The sequence below is a fragment of the Heterodontus francisci genome, chromosome 9 (assembly GCF_036365525.1).
Source record: "Heterodontus francisci isolate sHetFra1 chromosome 9, sHetFra1.hap1, whole genome shotgun sequence".
Classification (NCBI taxonomy): Eukaryota; Metazoa; Chordata; class Chondrichthyes; order Heterodontiformes; family Heterodontidae; genus Heterodontus; species Heterodontus francisci.
The window spans coordinates 76,734,205-76,756,794 of NC_090379.1; the positions used below are offsets into that span (position 1 = coordinate 76,734,205).

General features: G+C 46.5%; 1 protein-coding gene across 2 annotated transcripts in view; it reads right to left on the reverse strand.

The window, feature by feature from the left end:
- scfd1 (sec1 family domain containing 1) overlaps positions 1-22,590 on the reverse strand; it is a 209,582-nt gene that overhangs the window by 105,986 nt on the left and 81,006 nt on the right. For both annotated transcript variants that reach the window (XM_068038345.1, XM_068038346.1), the window contains 2 exons: positions 18,180-18,276; positions 15,894-15,964 (listed from right to left, as the gene is read on the reverse strand). In XM_068038345.1, coding sequence (XP_067894446.1) covers positions 15,894-15,964; positions 18,180-18,276 — 168 coding nt within the window. The remainder of the gene's footprint in view (positions 1-15,893; positions 15,965-18,179; positions 18,277-22,590) is intronic.

A 22,590-nucleotide genomic window follows, 5' to 3' on the forward strand; every position in this document is an offset into this window, starting at 1 on the left:
TAGGGTGTACATGCTGGGGATGTTGGCCGCCTAGAGTACTTCTGCGTTGGAGATACGGTCCTGCCACCTGATGCCAAGGATTCTCCGGAGGCAGCGAGGATGGAATGAGTTGAGACGTCGCTCTTGGCTGATAGACATTGTCCAGGCCTCGCTGCCATAGAGCAAGATACTGAGGACACAGACTTGATACACTCGGACTTTTGTGTTCCGTGTCAGTGCGCCATTTTCCCACACTCTCTTGGCCAGTCTGGACATAGCAGCGGACGCCTTTCCCATGCGCTTGTTGATTTCTGCATCGAGAGACAGGTTACTGGTGATAGTTGAGCCTAGGTAGGTGAACTCTTGAACCACTTCCAGAGCGTGGTTGCCAATATTGATGGATGGAGCATTTCTGACGTCCTGCCCCATGATGTTCGTTTTCTTGAGGCTGATGGTTAGGCCAAATTCATTGCAGGCAGCCGCAAACCTATCGATGAGACTCTGCAGACACTCTTCAGTGTGAGATGTTAAAGCAGCATCGTCACAAAGAGGAGTTCCCTGATGAGGACTTTCCGTACTTTGGACTTCGCTCTAAGACGGGCAAGGTTGAACAACCTGCCCCCTGATCTTGTGTGGAGGAAAATTCCTTCTTCAGAGGACTTGAACGCATGTGAAAGCAGCAGGGAGAAGAAAATCCCAAAAAGTGTGAGTGCGAGAACACAGCCCTGTTTCACGCCACTCAGGATAGGAAAGGGCTCTGATGAGGAGCCACCATGTTGAATTGTGCCTTTCATATTGTCATGGAATGAGGTGATGATACTTAGTAGCTTTGGTGGGCATCCAATCTTTTCTAGTAGTCTGAAGAGACCACGTCTGCTGACGAGGTCAAAGGCTTTGGTGAGATCAATGAAAGCAATGTCGAGGGGCATCTGTTGTTCACTGCATTTCTCCTATATCTGACTAAGGGAGAACAGCATGTCAACGGTCGATCTCTCTGCACGAAAGCCACACTGTGCCTCAGGGTAGACGCGCTCGGCCAGCTTCTGGAGCCTGTTCAGAGCGACTCGAGCAAAGACTTTCCCCACTATGCTGAGCAGGGAGATTCCACGGTAGTTGTTGCAGTCACCGCGGTCACCTTTGTTTTTATAGAGGGTGATGATATTGGCATCGCGCATGTCCTGGGATACTGCTCCCTCATCCCAGCACAGGCATAGCAGTTCATGTCGTGCTGAGAGTATAGCAGGCTTGGCACTCTTGATTATTTCAGGAGTAAGGCGGTCCTTCCCAGGGGCTTTTCCGCTGGCTAGAGAATCAATGGCATCACTGAGTTCTGAGTTGGTTGGCTGTATGTCCAGCTCATCCATGACTGATAGAGGCTGGGCTGCATTGAGGGCAGTCTCAGTGACAGCATTCTCCCTAGAGTACAGTTCTAGGTAGTGCTCAATCCAGCAGTCCATTTGTTTGCGTTGGTCAGTGATTATGTCCCCTGATTTAGATTTGAGGGGGGGCGATCTTCTTGATGGTTGGCCCAAGAGCTCTCTTCATGCCATCATACATTTCTCTGATGTTTCCGGTGTTTGAGGCCAGCTGAATATGACTGCATAGGTGTTGCCAGTCGGTGTTTGCGCAGCGCCTGGCTGTTCTTTGTGCAGTGCTTCTGGCTGCTTTAAGTGCTGCGGATGTTAAATCGCTGGGGGCTTTCTTGTAGTTCAACAGTGCAATGCGCTTAGCGGCTATGACAGGTTCCAGCTCTTCATTATGAGATTGAAACCAGTCTGCATTTCTCTTCGCACTTTTGCCGTAGGTGGTCAAAGCTGACTCATAGATGGCGTCTCTGATGTGGGCCCACTTGGTCTCAGCATCCCCTGTGGGAGTGTTTTGAAGGGCTGTTACAAGTGAATTTAGAAATTTTTGTAACAGCTGTGGGTGAGAAATTCTGCTCGTGTTGATGCGCGCATGGTCCTTCTGCTTGGAATGATGCAACTTCTTTGGTCTGAGTCTAACCTTGCTGCACACCAGGGAGTGGTTGGTGTCGCAGTCCGCACTGTGGAAGCTGCGTGTGATTTGAACACTGTTTGAGGTGTCTCGCCTTGTGACGATGAGGTCTAGCTGGTGCCAACGACGCGATCTTGGGTGCCTCCATGAAACCTGATGACAGGGTTTAGTGTGAAAGAACGAGTTGGTGATGCAGAGGTTATGATAGGTACACAACTCAAGCAGTCTTTGCCCGTTCACATTCATCCTTCCAACGCCATAGTGCCCAAGGCAGGAGGGCCATGAGTCATGGTCGGCCCCAACCCTGGCATTAAAGTCCCCCAGCAGGAATAGGTGTCCGGTGTTGGGGATGCTGCTAAGGATGTTATGGAGTTCCTCGTAGAACTGATCTTTAGCTTCAGGTGGGGAGCAGAGTGTTGGAGCATAGATGCTGAGTAGGTGTACTGGACCAGAGGTGGTGAGCAGTCGGATGGACAGTATGCGTTCCGAGCCATTTGAGGGAGGCTCTATCATGCTGAGCAAGGAGCTTCTGATGGCGAAGCCCACTCCATGCTGTCTTGGTTCTTCAGGATCCCTGCCCTGCCAGAAGAAGGTGTAGTCTTGCTCTGCGAGAGATCCACTCGCGGGGAGGCGAGTCTCCTGAAGTGCTGCAATGTCTACATTGAGTCTACTGAGCTCGTTGTTAATGATGGCGGTCTTCCGAGAATCGTTGATTTGTGTAAGGTCTTCCAACAGGCCAGGACACATAGTTCTGACGTTCCAGCTTGCAAAGCGAAGGGCTGGTACCTTCTTTCCTTTTTTTGTGTTGTTTGGTGCGGTGTATCAGTCCACCTTTCGGGCAATGACCCTGAGCTCCAAGCACCCATCGAAGCAGGTAAACTGTGGTGGGACAGAACCTTATTGACCGGGGGCTGCCCGCTTTGAGGCGGGTGGTAGCTGTCCAGTGAGGTGCAATGGCCTCTCCCACTGACAAAGGCAACCCGTGGTGCCCAGTTTCTACGCCAATTTATCTGGACTTATAACCCGTAACTGCTGCCTTCCATGTTGTTTCAGTCGCTGTGAGGCAACTATGGAGTGACCTCTCCATGGCACATGCCTGGGCAAATTTATGGTGGTTGAGAGTTGCCCAGTCGTCAAAACCCCCCTCTCGGCCTTTCTGGTGGGGTCCAAAGGAGTGCAGGGCACGACGTTTGGCACTGGTATGGCTGCAGGAACTGCCGGAAACATGCCAAAGGTGACACATGACTGCCTACGGAGTTCCGCTCCGTATTATCTGTTAGGGTTTACTCCCTTAGCCTTGGTCTCTCCCGAGACGCCCACAAGGCAGTGGGATTGACCTTGACTAGTGAATATATTTTCTTAGTGTTACTATTCTTGAAAGCATCTTCTGCTTCTTCAGCTTTTTCGCTCATCCAGTTGTTTTTGTCTTTTATACAGACTTTCTTCCCATCAGCACATAATTTGAGGTATTCTCTGTTTTGTACACAAATCTGTTGACATGAAAACATTTTAGGTTGAATGATGTTTTTTTTTAATCCACCGGCTGGAAAGCTGAACATTGAACTGGTAGAGACAAACCACCAAATTCAGCTTGAAGGCAGCCGAGTCATCAAACTCCACAGACTTTTTATTTCTCTGAACTCTAATGCGACCAATCTATCCTTCCCCAGTCTGTAACCTCATTTTGTGTGTGTGTGTGAGAAAGTTGGAGCGTGTATTATTATTTTACTTAGATCGGTTTAAGAACAATAAAGCTAACCTCTTTCTTTGTTAAATGTGAGAAAACCTGTCCAACTGGCTCTTTTTATGATCACGATGTGCAAACAGTTACACATTCACTGAATTGGCAAGCATATCCATTTAAAAAAGAAATAAACCTGTTGTGGTCAAACAAGGAGAGGGAAGAGGGGAGCCCTTCGACCCTCTCCCACCTGATCATAACAGAAATCTGGGGGTTCTATGTCAGCAATCAAACCCAAAGACAAACCAGAAATTGGAAGCAGGAAACTAAATTGATCCCTTGCAATAATTTTAAAAAATTTCAAAACAGGTATTCTTGTGCTTTTCTCTGCTAGGGTACTAAAATGTCCACATTCGAGGCCAGTACCTTCCTAGAACAGAGTGAAGTAACTTGGACATTTATAAGTCCTATCTGTTGAAGAGTTAAGGAGTACAGCTAGGCACTGAGTGATAAATATCCATCCAAAAGCTAGGAAACCTGAAATCCTAAAATTGTGGCAAATCATTTTGAAATTGAAATTGAAGTACTGGGAACAGGCATAGAATCTGAAACAGACAGAACAGCATTAGCCAAGATGCAGCTGGAACTGTGGACACTAGAGTTAGAATTCCAAGAAAAAGAAAAGGAAAGGGAGAGATAGGAATGGAAGGAAGAAAGAGAGAGAATTCCAGGAAAGGGAGAAAGTAAGAGCTTTCCTGAAGAAGCAGGAAAGAGAGTTAAGGCATCTCGAAATGAATAGGGGAAGACCCAATGTACCCAGTGAAGGCACCGCTAGGGAGGGAACTACCCCTAGCTCAGGACCGAGTGCTGAACTCTTAAAGTTCTCCCAATTGATACCAAAGTTCCATGAGGGGCTGTGGAAGCATTTCTTATCTCATTTGAAAAGCTAGCAAAACAGTTGAAGTGGCCAGTGGAGGGCTGGACCCTGCATCTGCAAAGCAAATTAACAGGAAAAGTCTTTGAGGTTTATTCCCTATTGTCTGATGAGAGTTAATCATAATATGAGATGACCAAAAATGCAATCCTGAGTGCATATGAGCTGGTACCGGAGGCGCACTGCCAAAAATTCTGAACTCTCCGAAAACGGCCTGAACAAACTTGCATCATGTTTGAAAGGGTTAAGCAACTCGCTTTCGACTGATGGATATGGGCGCTTAAGATACAGCCCACCTACGGAAACCTGAGAAGTGATCCTCCTCGAGGAGTTCAAAAACTCACTTCCCCTCTCCATGAAAACCCACCTGGAGGAACTAAAGGTTCCAAGAGCCAGGCAGGCAGCAACCTCGGCTGATGATTATGACCTTCTCCACAATGAGCAGCCATGGGTGCGAAGGGAAAGCTAGAAACACAGAGGGCCTTCCTCAGGCCAAAAGGAAGGGGCTGAGAACAGGAGTGATGCCCGAAAGCCTGTATGTTTTAACTGCAACAAGGCAGGTGACCTTCTAGCTGACTGCTGGAAGTTACGGGGAAAACCCATCGGAATAGTCAGGGTATACCAGACCAGTGCAGCAAAAGAGGCCGTGATGGAAACCACAGCAGACCAGGCTGTGGGTCTAGCTGCGGCAGTAAATCCCTGTAAAAGTGCCGGTGTCAGTGAGTGTGTGGGAGAACTTAAAAAAATCCCTGAGAGTTACCAGGAATTTGTGTCCAGAGGAAAAGTAGCCCCCTACCCCTCAAATGAACTATTGACCAGAAATTAAATGGGACCAGCCATATAAGTACTGTGGCTACAAGAACAGATCAGAGGCTGGGAATTCTACAGTAAGTAACTCACCTCCTGACTCCCAAGACTGTCCAGCATCTACAAGTCACAAGTCAGGAGTGTGATGGGACATTATCCACTTGCCTGGGTGAGTGCAACTCCAACAACACTCAAGAAGTTCGACACCATTTCGACACCATTCAGGACAAAGCAGCCACTTGATTGGCACCCCATCCACCACCTTCAACATTCACTCCCACCACGACCGAAGCACAGTGTCAGCAGAGTGTACCATCTACAAGATGCACTGCAGCAACTCGCCAAGCTTCCTTCACCAACACTTTCCAAACCTGTGACCTCAACCATCTAGAAGTACAAGGGCAAACAGCCACATGGGAACACCACCACCTGCAAGTTCCCCTCCAAGCCACACGCCATCCTGACTTGGAACCGTATCGCCGTTCCTTCACTGTCGCTGGGCCAAAGTCCTGGAACTCCCATCCTAACAGCACTGTGGGTGTACCTACCCCACAGGGACTGCTGTGGTTCAAGAAGGCAGCTCACCACCACCTTCTCAAGAGCAATTAGGGATGGGCAATAAAAGCTGGCCTAGCCAGCGACGTCCATATTCCATGAAAGAATAAACTTTTTAAAAGTAAGCCCATCGTCATACTTAGAGATACAGGAGCCACCCAATCCCATCTGCTGGGAAAAGGCATCACCCTTCCCCCAGAGAGTGCATTGAATGCCAAAGTATTAGTGAACGGTATCAGGGGAAGGTATATGCCCATACCTTTATATCGAATGCATCTGGTGTGCGACCTTATTTCAGGACTGGTAACCGTGGGGATTGCCTCTAGTTTACCTGTGGACCTGGTGCTTGGAACAAGAATGATACCTGGACTACAGGGGTTAAGTTACGAGGAGAGATTACACAAATTAGGCCTGTTTTCACTAGAATTTAGAAGGTTAAGGGGTGATCTGATCGAAGTCTTCAAGATATTAACAGGAAAAGACAGGCTAGATAAAGATAAACTATTTCCACTGGTTGGAGATTCTAAAACTAGGAGGCATAGTCTAAAAATTAGGACCAGACCGTTCAGGAGAGATGTTAAGAAGCACTTCTTCACGCAAAGGGTGGTAGAGGTTTGGAACTCTCTCCCACAAACAGCAGTTGAAGCTAGAACAGTTGTTAATTTTAAATCTGAGATAGATAAATTTTTGTTAAGCAAAGATATTAAGGGATATGGGCCAAAGGCAGGTATATGGAGTTAGGCCGCGGATCAGCTATGATCTCATTGAATGGCGGCACAGGCTCAAGGGGCTGAATGGCCTACTCCTGTTCCTATCTTCCTATGTTGGTAATGATCTGGCGGGGACGAAGCTGGTAGCTTCCCCAGTGGTCTTAGAGAGACCGAACGAGGTCAAGGAGACAGAGCAGTTACAGGAGGTGGTCTCTGGCATGTTCCCTGACTGTGTGGTGACCCTGTTCATGGCTAAACAAGCTCCGTCAGAGGAGGCTGAACTGGCACTGCAGATGGATGATCCTGCTGTCTGGTTATCCGAAACTTTCTTCAGGAATTTAGAGGAACTAAAGGAAGTGTTAAGCAGGTCATCCTTGGTCGAGGCTCAGTAAACCGATCCAGTGTTAAAAATGTTAGCACAGACTGCTCAAACTGAAGCTGAAGCAGAGAGAGTTCCAGAGTGCTACTATTTAAAGAATGAGGTGCTGATGAGGAAGTGGAGACCTCCTCACAGAGATGCAGATGAACAGTGGACAGTGATTCACCAGATAGTGGTGCCACTGAGGTACCACAGGGAAATATTAATAGCCCACAAAATTCCAAGGTTGGACATGTCGGTCTCCGAAAAATCCAAGCCCACGTAAGACAGCATTTTCACTCACCACAACACCACAAGGATGTGGTGTTCTGTAAAATATGCCACACATGCCATATTGTGGGAAGCCCCACCCTGCAATAAAACCTGCATCCCTAATTCCCATACCAGCTTTCGGGGAACTGTTCAGCAGAGTGCTGGTGGATTGTGTGCGGTCCCGGCCAAAAACAAAAGTGGGCTACCAGTATCTTCTCACCATCATGGATGTGGCTACATGAATTCTAGAGGCCATTCCCCTAAGAACTATCTCTGCAAGGTAGTGGTGGAGGGGCTAACCCAATTCTTCACCCAATATGGGCTGCCTATCGAGATCTGTCAGGGCACGAATTTTATGTCCAGTATGTTTCAAAAGGTAATCTGAGTGCAACCCAGCTAAAGTCCTCAGCCTACCACCCACAGTCACAGGAGACTTTGGAACGGTATCACCAGACCCTAAAGACAATGATCAGCACACCAGGTCTGCAGCAAGACCTGGACAATATCCAGGCTTGGGCTGATAAGTGGCAAGTAACATTCGCGCCACACAAGTGCCAGGCAATGACCATCTCCAACAAGAGAGAATCTAACCATCTCCCCTTGACATTCAATGGCGTTACCATCGCTGAATCCCCCACTATCAACATCCTGGTGATTACCATTGACCAGAAACTGAACTGGAGTAGCCATATAAATACCATGGCTACAAGAGCAGGTCAGAGGCTAGGAATCCTGAGGCGAGTAACTCACCTCCTTACTCCCCAAAGACTGTCCACAATCTACAAGGTACAAGTCAGGAGTGTGATAGAATACTCTCCACTTGGCTGGATGGGTACAGCTCCAAGTACACTCAAGAAGCTCGACACCATCCAGGAAAAAGCAGGCTGCTTGGTTGGCACCCCATCTACAAACATTCACTCCCTTCACCACCGACGCACAGTGGCAGCATTGTGTACCATCTACAAGATACACTGCCGCAATGCACCAAGGCTCCTTAGACAGCACCTTCCAAACCTGTGACCTCTACCAACTAGAAGGACAAGGGCACCAAATACATGGGAATACCACCACCTGCCTGTTCCCCTCCAAGTCACACACCATCCTGACTTGGAACTATATCGCCGTTCCTTCACTGTCGCTGGGTCAAAATTCTGGAACTCCCTTCCTAACAGCACTGTGGGTATACCTACCCCACATGGACTGCAGCAGTTTAAGAAGGCAGCTCACCACCACCTTCTCAAGGGCAATTAGGGATGGGCAATAAATGCTGGCCTGGCCAGTGACGCCTACATCCCATGAATGAATTAAAAAAAAATACTGCTTGGAGTATCCTCATGACTGGGACAAAGGGCTGGTATTTCTTCTGTTCGCTACCAGGGACTCACCCAATGAGTCTACTGGGTTTAGTCCCTTTGAATTAGTTTATGGACATGAGGTGAGGGGTCCGCTTTAACTAATCAAGGAGACGTTTTTAGGACACAGGGACAAACCTGCCAATGTTAGACTACAGCTCCATGTTCCATAAGCGGATGACGACAGCCTGTGTGGTGGTTCAGGAACAACTAAAAACCTCCCAGACTGCTATGAAAAGGCAGGCGGATAAACATGCCAAGGCCAGATCATCTCAGACTGGAGACCATGTGTTTGTGGTGCTACCAATACAGGGTGAACCACTTAAAGCCTGGTTCAGTGGCCTGTACAGTATAGTAAAGAGGAGGAGGGCGAAAGGGACAGAGAGGAAGGCCAGGAGGATTCCTAAATTGAACCCCCTACCATCCGGTTGGCTAACCCTGAAATGTTAGGGGGATTATCTAAACGCAGAACAGAGATGAGACCAAACAAGGCTGCTCAAAGCATTTAAAGAGATCTGCAGGAACAAATCAGGGTGCACAACATAATGTGGATGTAGGAGAGACCCCTCCCATAAAGCAAAATTGCCGAGGTCCCGGGAAACTGACCCAGGTTCAGGAGGAAATTCAGTACCTGCTGGAGCACAAGCTGACTGAACCCAGCCAGAGGAGCTGGAGTTCCCCAAGCTCGATGGCTCAACAAGGCTCTACATTGATTACAGGAAGGTTAATGCAGTGACCAGAGCTGACTCCGATCCGATTCCTCGCCTGGAAGACTGTATCGATAGAGTAGGAAATGCCTCCTACATAACAAAATTGGACTTATTAAAAGGGTATTGGCAGGTTCCCTTAACCACCCAAGCTAGAGAGATCTCAGCTTTTGTCACCCCAGAGGGCTTATTCCAGTGCCGGGTGATGTCATTTGGATTAAGAAACGCCCCAGCCACCTTCCAAAGGCTCATGCACCAGGTAGGGGCTTGCCTGCAGAACCGTGCAGCGTACCTGGATGATCTGTTGGTATACAGCAGGGTTGTCCAACATACGGCCCGCAGGCCAGGATTCGGCCCGCGGATGTATTGCAGAGGTGAGAAATTTCCCATTGTCATCTTCGACCAGACCGGCTTTTTAGAAACATTGCTCTGTTAGTTTCACAGCTGGCAGGTGCTGACATTGGGAACAGTGGTTTCTGAACTTGGAATAGATTTGGGGTTTTCCAGCAGGTTCTGACTTTTTTTTCTGACCCCAAATCTGTCCGAAGTTCAGAAACTGCTGTTCCTGATGTGAGCACCTGTCAGCTTTGAAACTGACAGCGCAATGTGTTTGAAAAAACTGACCAAACCCAAAGCTGCCGTTCCGAGCACTCCCGTTCCCTGCAACTGTCAGAGAGAGATAGAGAGAGGCGGGACAGGGAGGGGCAACAGGGAGCGCGCGGGGGGGCAACAGGGAGCGCGGGGGGGCAACAGGGAGCGCAGGGGGGGAACAGGGAGCGCAGGGGGGGAACAGGGAGCGCAGGGGGGGAACAGGGAGCGCAGGGGGGGAACAGGGAGCGCAGGGGGGGAACAGGGAGCGCAGGGGGGGAACAGGGAGCGCAGGGGGGGAACAGGGAGCGCAGGGGGGGAACAGGGAGCGCAGGGGGGGAACAGGGAGCGCAGGGGGGGAACAGGGAGCGCAGGGGGGGAACAGGGAGCGCAGGGGGGGAACAGGGAGCGCAGGGGGGGAACAGGGAGCGCAGGGGGGGAACAGGGAGCGCAGGGGGGGAACAGGGAGCGCAGGGGGGGAACAGGGAGCGCAGGGGGGGAACAGGGAGCGCAGGGGGGGAACAGGGAGCGCAGGGGGGGAACAGGGAGCGCAGGGGGGGAACAGGGAGCGCAGGGGGGGAACAGGGAGCGCAGGGGGGGAACAGGGAGCGCAGGGGGGGAACAGGGAGCGCAGGGGGGGAACAGGGAGCGCAGGGGGGGAACAGGGAGCGCAGGGGGGGAACAGGGAGCGCAGGGGGGGAACAGGGAGCGCAGGGGGGGAACAGGGAGCGCAGGGGGGGAACAGGGAGCGCAGGGGGGGAACAGGGAGCGCAGGGGGGGAACAGGGAGCGCAGGGGGGGAACAGGGAGCGCAGGGGGGGAACAGGGAGCGCAGGGGGGGAACAGGGAGCGCAGGGGGGGAACAGGGAGCGCAGGGGGGGAACAGGGAGCGCAGGGGGGGAACAGGGAGCGCAGGGGGGGAACAGGGAGCGCAGGGGGGGAACAGGGAGCGCAGGGGGGGAACAGGGAGCGCGGGGGGGAACAGGGAGCGCAGGGGGGGAACAGGGAGCGCAGGGGGGGAACAGGGAGCGCAGGGGGGGAACAGGGAGCGCAGGGGGGGAACAGGGAGCGCAGGGGGGGAACAGGGAGCGCAGGGGGGGAACAGGGAGCGCAGGGGGGGAACAGGGAGCGCAGGGGGGGAACAGGGAGCGCAGGGGGGGAACAGGGAGCGCAGGGGGGGAACAGGGAGCGCGGGGGGGAACAGGGAGCGCAGGGGGGGAACAGGGAGCGCAGGGGGGGAACAGGGAGCGCAGGGGGGGAACAGGGAGCGCAGGGGGGGAACAGGGAGCGCAGGGGGGGAACAGGGAGCGCAGGGGGGGAACAGGGAGCGCAGGGGGGGAACAGGGAGCGCAGGGGGGGAACAGGGAGCGCAGGGGGGGAACAGGGAGCGCAGGGGGGGAAACAGGGAGCGCAGGGGGGGGAACAGGGAGCGCAGGGGGGGAACAGGGAGCGCAGGGGGGGGAACAGAGAATGAAGGGGGGGGAACAGAGAATGAAGGGGGGGGAACAGAGAATGAAGGGGGAGCACAGGGCGGGAGAGACAGGGAGAGAGAGACAGACAGAGCAAGCAAAAAATGCTAGGTATCTCACTAAATCAGTGACCAACAGTGATGAGAAAGGAAGTCAATAAATTAATCTCATTTAAAGCTTTTTCACAAAAATGCACATTTGTTGTTTTGATTAATAGTAAGATAAAGTTTTGATGTTTTAATCTCTCCGAAATTGTCTCACCGGCCCCCTATATAAGACAAAATTATAATGTAGCCCCCCCACGCAAAAAGGTTGGACAATCCTGGTATACAGTGACACCTGGGGGGAACAAGCTAGACCAGTTAGAAGTCCTCTTTCAAAGGTTAGAGTCAGCTGACCTAGTGGTAAATCCTGCAAAAACAGAGTTTGCTAAAGCACTGGTATCCTACCTAGGGGATGTTGTGGGACAAGTGCAGATGCTGCCCACAGCAGCGAAGGTACAGGCATCGATGGATTTTCCTGTCCCCACGAAACAGGAACTAATACGATTTTTGGGGATGTTTTACCACAAGTTCGTCCCAAGCTTCAGCACGAAAGCCGCCCCACCGACAGACTTTTTACAAAAAAGAGCAAAGGTAGTATGGTTAGGGAGGTGCCAAACAGCCTTCGAGAGACTGAAAACCATCTTAACCAATGAGCCGGAGCTAGCAGTTCCAAATTTTATAAACATTCTTCAGTGGCTGTTGATGCTAGTGACCTAGGGACAGGTGCCGTCCTGCTCCAAGATGATGAGTCAGGCATTGAGAAACCAGTTGGGTATTTCTCCAAAAAATTAAATAAACATCAAAAGAGATACTCTACTGTGGACAAGGAAGCTCTGGAACTGTTACTGGCTCTCAAGCACATTGAAGTATATGCCCAATATGGATATAGAGAGACTGTAGCTTATACTGACCACAATCCTTTGACATTTGTGGAGAAATTCAAAATCCAGAATGCAAGACTATTTCGATGGAGCCTGCTTTTGCAACCTTACTACCTAAAGATTACCCACATTGCAGGGAAAAACAATGCAATAACTGATGCTTTATCCAGAGTCTAACTTAGTACAGAGTCATCCTGGATGAAAACTAGACCAGAGCAGAGTTATGGCAGTGTGAGATTGATAAGTGAGTGTTTGAGGATGAATGTGTGTACAGTTTCTTCTTTTCAACTTATACCCTTATAATGAAATGCTCCTGTCATCTCATTTTATTTCCTGTTGTGTGGAGGTGTCACGAAACGTGCAAGTCGAATGATGATTTTTTTAATTCACTGGCTGGAATCCTAAATATTAAACTGGTGGAGATGAACCGAGTTCAGCCTGAAGCCAGGCGAGCCACCAACCTCCACAGACTGTATACCCCTTTTATTTCTCTGGACTCTAATTCGACCAATCTATCCTTCCCCACTCTGTAACCTATTAGTGTGTGTGTGCATGAGAGAAAGTTGGAGCGTGTATTACTATTTTACTTAGCTTGGTTTAAGTACAATAAAGCTAACCTCTCTTTGTTAAACTTGAGAAAACCCGTCCGATTGGCTCTTTTTTTTAAATGATCACAGCGTGTAAACTCACTAAATTGGCAAGTATATTCATTTCAACAAGAAATAAACCTGTTGTAGTCAAACAAGGAGAGGAAAAAGAGGGGAGCTCTTCGACCCCTCCTCACCTGATTGTAACACTATGCTAAAGTTTTACAAACACTGCTAATTGACTGGTTAGGTTTTCCCTTTAGCTGATGAATATAGAACTGTAAAATGGGCCTTTCTTGCTTTCTTAGCAGCAAACATCATAACTGCTTTGGCGAAGTGTTTTGTGGTCAGTTTCTGGTATGTGATTTCTGGCCTTTTCCTCTGTTCCTCTTTTTCTTTGCTCCCCTGAAGTTTTTCCTCAGCATACATTTTGTGGGCCTCTTAAACACACTTCACCAGCTTGCCACTGACACCATCACTGGTCTTGTGTCTTCTTGCAAAGTACTCCAAACTCGACTTATCCTCTGCTCTCTGCATATTTTACAGTTTACATGGCACTGTATGTGCTAACATTTATCTGGGTGGACCCAGCTGCTGAAAGAACCTTCAACCATTGGTCTATGGAAGCAGCTCATCAAAGTAAAAAGGTCATCATGTCTGGTGACAGTATTGTAGTTTCCCCTCTTGTGTACTTCATTCCACCATAAGTCTAAACTTCCTTCTTGTACGGGGGCAAATGTTTGTAGGGAATTGTCCACCTCCAGATCAAAGCTCTGAAATTCTCCCTCAGTGTTCCCATCCAACTACCTCCCCAAAACACGCACACACTGAACCCCATCCAACTCCACCCCACACACACAGTAACCCATCCAACAATCTCCCCTACACATGCACTGTACCCCATTCACCTATATCCCCCCCAAACACATCGCCTTAGCCAACTCCCTCCCCACCCACTGTACCCCATCCAACTACACCCCACCCACACAGTAACCCACCCAACAATCCCCCCATACACACACTGTACCCAGTCAAACTCTCCCCCTACACACACTGCACCCTATCCAACTCCCCCCCCACTCACTGTACCCCATCCAACTCCCCCCAGCCCAACACACACTGTACCCCATCCAACTCCACCCCACACTCACAGTACCCCATCCAACAATCCCCCCCCCACACACACTGTACCCCATCCACCTATCCCCTCCCCCCCAAACACTGAACCCTATCCAACTCCACCCCCACTCTCTGTACCCCATCCAGTTCCTCCCCACACACACTCTCTACCCAATCCAACAATCCCCCCCACACACCCTGTATCCCATCCAACTACTTCCCCCCCCACACACTGTACCCCATCCAAGTACCTCCCACACACACTGTACCCCGTCCAACTCCCCCCAGCCCAACACACACTGTACCCCATCCAACTCCACCCCACACTCACAGTACCCCATCCAACAATCCCCCCCCACACACACTGTACCCCATCCACCTCTCCCCTCCCCCCCAAACACTGAACCCTATCCAACTCCACCCCCACTCTCTGTACCCCATCCAGTTCCTCCCCACACACACTCTCTACCCAATCCAACAATCCCCCCCCACACACCCTGTATTCCATCCAACTACCTCCCCCCCACACACTGTACCCCATCCAAGTGCCTCCCACACACACTGTACCCCATCCAACGCCCCCACCACACACTGTACCCCATCCAACTCCCCCACCACACACACTGCACCCCATCCAACTCCCCCACTACACACACTGCACCCCATCCAACTCCCCTCCGCCACACACACTGTACCCCATCCAACTACCCTCCTACACACACTGTACCCCATCCAACTACACACACACACACACACACACACACCACACACACACCACACACACACCACACACACACCACACACACACCACACACACACCACACACACATATTCCATCCAACTTGGGCAGCTTCGTGGTTGGCTGGCTTTAAAAAAAAAAGAACTGTCTGTGAACTGACTGTTCCAATTTCTTTTTTAAAAGCCGGACTTCGAAGGTCGGAAAGGGAGATGCCCATGACAGATTTCTGAACCCCTAGTGTCAGAAATCCACCATTTGGTGGAAATTTCCCATCATTGGATACACGTCATCTCACAGATGTGCAGATCCATGGCTAATTCTTGGTGTGCGAATTTTCAAAAAAGTTTCCTATGTCTGAAATGTGGTTGAACGTAGGCATTATATTTTAATCTGGTGAAGCATTTTATGCTTCCCTCTTACAATTATAGCACTCTCACCTCTGATTCAGAAGGTTGTGGATTCATTCCTCAACCAACACCACCAAAAGCAGATTAACTAGTTGCTCAACTAATTTACTGTTTCTGGAATAAGAACAGAAAATGCTGGAAATACTCAACAGGTTTTGTACTGTTTATTACTGTTTGTGTAATCTTGCTTGCACAAATTGGCTGTTACGTTACCCTACATTCCAACAGTGGAAGCACTTTAGGGTGTCTGAGAATGTGAAAGTGTACTAATTTAACTCCTCCTCCTTTCTTAAAATTACCATTTATCTATTAGACTGCAAGTTAGTATTAGTGATTGAGCCAAAGTCAAGAAGTGTGCTAAAATGTATTTTACAAGCTTTTCACAAACAACCTCAAATGAACACAGACAACATTATACTATTTTCTTACCTTGAAAATATTAGATCCTTACTTTGTGAAATGATGAGGTTTGTCAATTAGGAACTCGTCCCAAATATTGGCACTGTTGCTTTAAATTTTTTATCCAGTCAGAGAAGAAAAATCAAACAAACACATGATACAACAGAGTAGAGACGGTTAAGGGGAGACCTAATAGAGGTATTTAAAACTATGAGGGGTTTCTATTATTCTAACAGCAATCGGCCTTTCTACATTATAAGGTTAGTGGATTCACATTTTTTCAGTAACTGAATAATCAAATATAACTCACCTCTGAAGGTGGCTGTGGAGAACTAATGTAGTAAATGATAAACAGCCTCATTTTATCTTCAGGGGTACCTCCTATAAAATGAAAGCAAAACATTTTTCAGCACAGTAGAACAACAAGGACATTGTAATAAATTCTTCTATATTGCACATAAATGGATTTAACTTTGCATTAGAAATAATTGTTTAAGTAATACATATTAAGATTCCAATATAGGGGAGACAGTGTGTTGTGGTAATGTCACTGAATTAGTAATCAAGCGGCCCAGGCTAATGCCCTGGAGACACGGGTTCAAATTCTACCATGGCAGCTGATGGAATTTAAATTCAATAAATTAATAAAAATCTGGAATTGAAAGCTAGTCACAGTAATGGTGCCATGAAATGATCATTGATTGTCATAAAAGAAAAATCTGGTTCACTAATGCCCTTTAGGGAAGGAAATCGGCTGTCCAGACCCAAAGCAATGTGGTTGACTCTTAACTGTCCTTTGAAATGGCCTAGCAAACCTTTCAATTGTCAAGGGCAATTAGGAATGGGCAACAAATGCTGGTCTTACCAGTGACGCCCCACCCGACGAAAGAATAAAAAAATTTAGGCAATTTTATTTTTCAGCTATTCATAATTTCTAAGTATTTTTCTCCCTTCCCAAGCTAATTAATCAATATTGAAAGTAAAAAAAAAATTATTACACTTCAGAATCCCAGAGCAAACTCCAAGAATTATATTAACAACTGCAGGATTTACCATTTAGTGCTTTAAAGACAAGGAATGGCATGCCAATGTCAGCTGGACAATGTGGTGGTGCTTTGCACTGTAAAACCAACATGTGCTACTGCTGCTGAATGGAAGAATGTGCTTCATTCCCTTACTTACTGACTTCCTAATGTGAGCTATGCTGCTATAGGGAGGCAAAAGGATGAATTTGATAGGTACATTCTACCAGGGAGCTCTGGTGCACCTTATGGAGGCACCTTAAGATGTAGGCTACTTGTCCACCCTCTCAAAAGACGTGAGGGACTGGGGACAAGGGAACCTGAAAGGGAACAAAATGGTAGGAGCGGAATAAAGAGGAGTACATATTTACTATCTCCAGAATAAAATTTAAATTTCCTGAATTATATACTTAAAACATTTTTATATCCATTTATTGTTAATAATTTCAGAATATTTTCATTATTTAAATACAATATCAGCTAAAATATCAGAAATGCATCTTAGGGTGCCTCCACAAGGTGCACCAGAGCTCCCTGGTAGTGTGGACCTATTGTATCGACAGGTGAGAAAGGTGTCCAGGGGTCTTTTACAGTCTTCACCAGATCTTATTGTAACAGGGTTTAATTTTTAAACACACTGTGTTTTGAGCTACTTCTTTGTGAATCCTTGTTCACAACTTTCCAATTATAAAGGCAAAGAAATGAGCACACCAGGTTTTCTTTAGGTTTAAAGAAGAAAAGTTAAATTTATTAAACCTTAAACTTAAACTCTAATACGGTTAACGCCTACGGATATACGACGTGCCCTCGCTAGCATGCATACGCGATACACACATGCAAATAGGAACAGAAAAGAGAAGAAAAATAAAATGGAGGGGTTTGAGGCAGTCTCTAAAAGAGGCTTTCTTGTTACTGTTCCTGTGTTTCCAGTTCGCCGCAGAGTCCTTGATTGTAGACAGCTTTTACTTTTCGTTGGGGCCCAGTACTCTTCTTAAACCTTGTAAGAGACTTTTCTCTCTTGGGGTACACATGTCTTCAATGGTTTCCGAAGCTGGTGAGAGCGAGATGAGAGCAGACAGGAGAGAGGCATTCTGAGACCAGGAGCTAACAGCCTTCTGAGTTCAAATTCCCTGTTGGAAGTTTAAATTCAATAAACTCCAACAGTCTGTCATGTGACTAAACTGGCCTGACCATGTCTGTTTGTGTATTCGACCATCTTAGTTGTTAACCTGGAATGCTTCAACATTTGGTAATCAAAAGTCCATTGTGAATTAAACTGGAGCAGGGAATAGCTCCTTTGTCCTTTGAAGTCTGTTGATATGCTAATGTCTCTCTCTAGGCAAAGTCTCCAATTATTTTTAAAGCAAGTTCTTTCTTCACCATCAAGAGTTTAAAATCAATGCCAATGTGGCAAAATTAATTTTCCTCATTCTTGACCAGGTGGGGGGCTTGCCTGACACTATCAAATGCTTCCTTTTGCCTCCCTATAGCAGCATAGCTGATATTAAGAAATTCATGCGAGGGAATGAGTATTTACATCTGATTTAAAGATTAATTTTAAATTTAATAGTTACCATCGGGATCAGAAATCATATCCAGTAACGATTTGTCCAGTGTGGACTTGCTCATCAATTTTTCTTCATATTCAAAATAAACATCCAGCTTTCGAGTCTATCAGGAAAAATATCATCTTTAGAATTTCTACACGGCATATTTATTAGTTAGGTGAAAATAATTTCATACCGGATAAACTTTACACAAAAATTAGCCGTAATGTGTGTGATAACGATGCCTGTAAGGGAAGCTGTACAAATTAATCAACAGAATCAGATAATAACATTTTCTCACAAAATTCTAATACAGAATATGTATTTGTTGCCTGCAGAAAAGGGAAACATCAGAAAAAAAGATCAGACGAGGAAACTGGAAGCAAAAGTGTAACTCCCATCAAAAATTTCAAAGCATCTACAAATTTAACACTGATGTGTGAAATGTTTTATTCCTATCCAAACGTTTTAACTTGAAACGTTACAGAAAATTAATTAAATTCCTGTCTGAACTGAAATTTTCCTCACTCTCAGACATAACTCAAGGGCATACAAAGTAAACTGCAGCTAGAATCCAACCTCTGTAATGCAACCTGAATTCCTCTACCTGGACATTTCATTTCCCAGACCCACAAAGTCTCTGGTCTCTGCTCAAATCCATCAGTCTTTGTGCACTTTTGTACTATGGACTCTGGCTCAATGGAACTTGATTGTTTCACATAGGATACTTATAACTGGCAAAGAAAGCAAGCTTTGATTTTATCAGATAAATCTAGATTCAAACAACAGGCATTTGAAGTGAAAGGACATAGTGCTCCAAATAAACTGCACCAGCCCCTTCTGTGAATTGAGCACTTAAATATTTTGAGGTGACTGTGCATAGATAACCTATAATGCATATCTATGTACAGAGGAATTCAAATTCAAGCAGTGGAATTCAGAAAGATAAAAAAGACTCCCACTTCTCAGAAATAGAGAGCAATATCAGAAAATGACAGAAGCAAAGGAAAGTAATTGAGGGAAAGGAATGGGAGTGTGTTGCCAAAAAGCTAAGAATAGATCAACTTACATAAGTAAACAGGTGCTCATCAGGGAACTCGGGGAGATCATTGTGTTTAGCCTGGCCTGTACACAAGTCTTTAAACTATATCAGATGATATTGCATTTTTTTTGGGTTATGATGGAACAAATTTTCTTACAAACATCATCTTGTTGGACTGACTTGTTACCAAAGACAGCCCAGGATCCAAATGATTAAGAGGAGCTGTAGAAACAGTCAAAAGTAATCCACCCAACAACAACAACTTGTATTTATGAAGTGCCTTTCATGTGATAAAGTGTCCTAGGAACATCACAGGAGTATTATAAAACAAAATTTGACACTGAGTCACAAAGAAATATTAGGGCAGATGACCAAAGGTTTTAAGGTCTGTCTTAAAGGAGGAAAGAGTAGAGACACAGAGGTTTAGGGAGGGAATTCCAGAGTTTGGGACACAGGCTGCTGAAGATATGGCCACCAATTGTGGCGTTATTAAAAGCAGGATACACAAGAGGCTAGAATTAGAGGAGTGCATAATATCTAGGAGGGTTGGGGGATGGAGGAGATTACAGAGATAGGGATGAGCGAGGTCATGGAGTGGGTTTAAAACAAGGATAAGAAATTTAAAATCAAGGTGTTGCTTAACGGAGAGTCAATGTAGGACAATGAGCATAGGGGTGATGTGTGAACAGGACTTAGTGCGAGTTAGGAGATGGACAGCAGAGTTTTGGATGACCTCAAGGTTAGAGGATACAATGTGGGAGACCAGCCTAGAGTGTATTGGAATAGTCAAGTCTAGAGATAACGTGGATGAAGGTTGCAGTAGCAGATGAGCTGAAGCAAGGGTAGAGTCAGGCAATGTTACAGAGGTGGAAATAGGCAGTCTTAGTGATGGAACAGATATGTGGTTGGAAAGCTCATCTCTGGGTCAAATATGACACCAAAGTTGCAAACAGTCTGGTTCAGTTTCAGATGGTTTCCAGGGAGAGGAATGGAGTTGTTGGCTAGGGAACAGAGTTTGTGGAGGGGACTGATGACAATGGCTTTGGTCTTCCCAATATTTAGTTGAGAAAATTCCTGCTCATCTAGTACTGGATGCCAGGCAAGCGATCTTAATTTAGAGATGGTGGAGGTGTCTAGAAAGGTGGTGAGACTCCTCCCCAAGCTATCGTCCCTCCTTTACTACATACAGCGACACAGCTGTGCAGGCACCGGTAGCTCTTCGGTACTTCACGCAAGGCCATTTGCAATTTGAAGCATGGACAGTGAGTAGCAACAGAGTATTTCATTAATAGATAGGTGCAACCTTCACCAGAGATGCATACAGGTATACCTTCCTGTTAGGATCACTGAACAGTAATCAGGAGGGGGAACCCCAGCTTATTTTTCCCCTGGCTAGCCAAGGAAACTGAAGCCAATGGTATTGCTCCCACTATTGCCCTGGTTGAGATCAGCTAACTATGCATCAATTAGAGATGTGACCATGCACCTTCCCTAGTCTGCATGGTTTAATATCACACTAATAAACCATTGGCAAGTCACCGGAAGAATTTTGAAGTTTTTTTTTTCTCTCTTTCAATTATAGAACCCAGTTATTTGTTTGAATTTTCTTCTCCTTCTCTTGAAACCCACCTCCCCCGGTGAAAAAATTAAGACCTTCTTTTATCCACTTACTATTTTTACTCCATGGGAAGGGAGCATCGTGCAGCCTATAAAAAATTAAGGACAAGGCAGACTCCTTTTCTTGTTAGACAAAGGGGGATTCAACACTTCAACAAAACAGAATGAGACACCCCTCCCCTGGCCACTTTTCTTTCCACAGCCCACTCATATCACAGTTTAACAGTTACAAAGCAGGGTCTTCAAAGTCATATGATTTTTATAGCACCATCACTAAGAATGCCTATCTTCACTTCCATAACATATTCCAACTTTGCCCTGCCTCAGCTCAGTTGCTGCTGAAACCCTCATTCATGCCTTTGTTACCTCTAGACTTGATTATTTCAACTCATTCCTGGCTGACCTCCCATGTTCTACTCTCTGTAAACGCGAGGTCATCCAAAACTCTGCTGCCTGTGTTCTAACTCGCACAAAGTATTGTTCACCCATCACTTCTATGCTCCTTGACCTACACTGGCTCCCAGTTAAGCAAAATCTTGATTTTAAAATTTTCACTCTTGCTTTTAAACATCTTCATGGCCTTACTCCTCCCTATTTTTGTAATCTGCTCTGGCCCTACAACCCTCTGGGTTATCGGTGCTCCTCCAATTCTGGCTTGTGAGCACCCCCGATTTTAATTGCTTCACCATTGGCAGCCGTCCCTTCAGCTGCCAAGGCACTAAGCTCTGGAATTCCCTCCTTAAACCTCTCTACCTCTCCTCCCTCCTTTAAGATGGTCCTCAAAACCTAGTGCTCTGACCAAGCTTTTGGCCATCTGCCCAATATTGCCTTGTGCGGTTCAGTGTCAAAATTTGTTTAATAATACTCCTGTGAAGCGCCTTGGGATGGTTTACTACTTTAAAGGTGCTATATAAATACAAGTTGTTGTTGTTAATTGCTTAGAAGAATAACTTCAGAAAAATTGAAAGTTTTTCCCAATATTTCCACACTTAAGGTTTTGCTTATCGGACAACTGGAAGAAATCTCCCAGATTTCCAAAAATGCTTCCAAATCCTCTCTGTCAAATTAACTGTCAAGATCCCAACAATGTGATTTACTTCTTGTTTCCTTTTACACAAAGATTAGTAAACGATCCAAGACAATATCTGGGGACAGTTTGTACTCCAAAGACTGAAGTTGCATTAATCACTTTACAGGAGTTACCTTGTAGCTCCATCAGAAAATTACAGGACTTGCTCATACCAGCTGGTGAGATTTACTAGTTCTTTTCTTGGTCTTTAAAGGGACATATGGAATGAACACAACAGGAGGGGAAATTAAGGAATAATATCTACAAGTATTAAGATGTATTAATCAATCATTCAGGAACTACACATCATCAAAAAGTAGACGCAAAACAATTGAGCTCAAGTTGATCAAATTTCTTTCCAATATGACAAGTGTAATATGAAGACAAAATGTCCTTTTATATTACCAGAATTCGAAGAATGTCAAATATGTTGGCCATTACAAGACCAGCATTTACAACTAATAACAGTAATTATTTCATTCATATCATCCATTTATCAATTCTATTAGTTTTTTTGTGGTGTCAGCTTTGGAAATGGAGCATTTCCTACTTTTTGCACCTAGGATCTGCATCGAGCAATTCAATGCAAGTTACTGTACGAATTGGATATAGATAAAGTTCCCTGCATTCAGACTCCATTAAATGCCTTAAGTGCGTTAACCTCAATTCATTGCACCAATGTGACAACCCCATTTGACCATCTAGCCTCT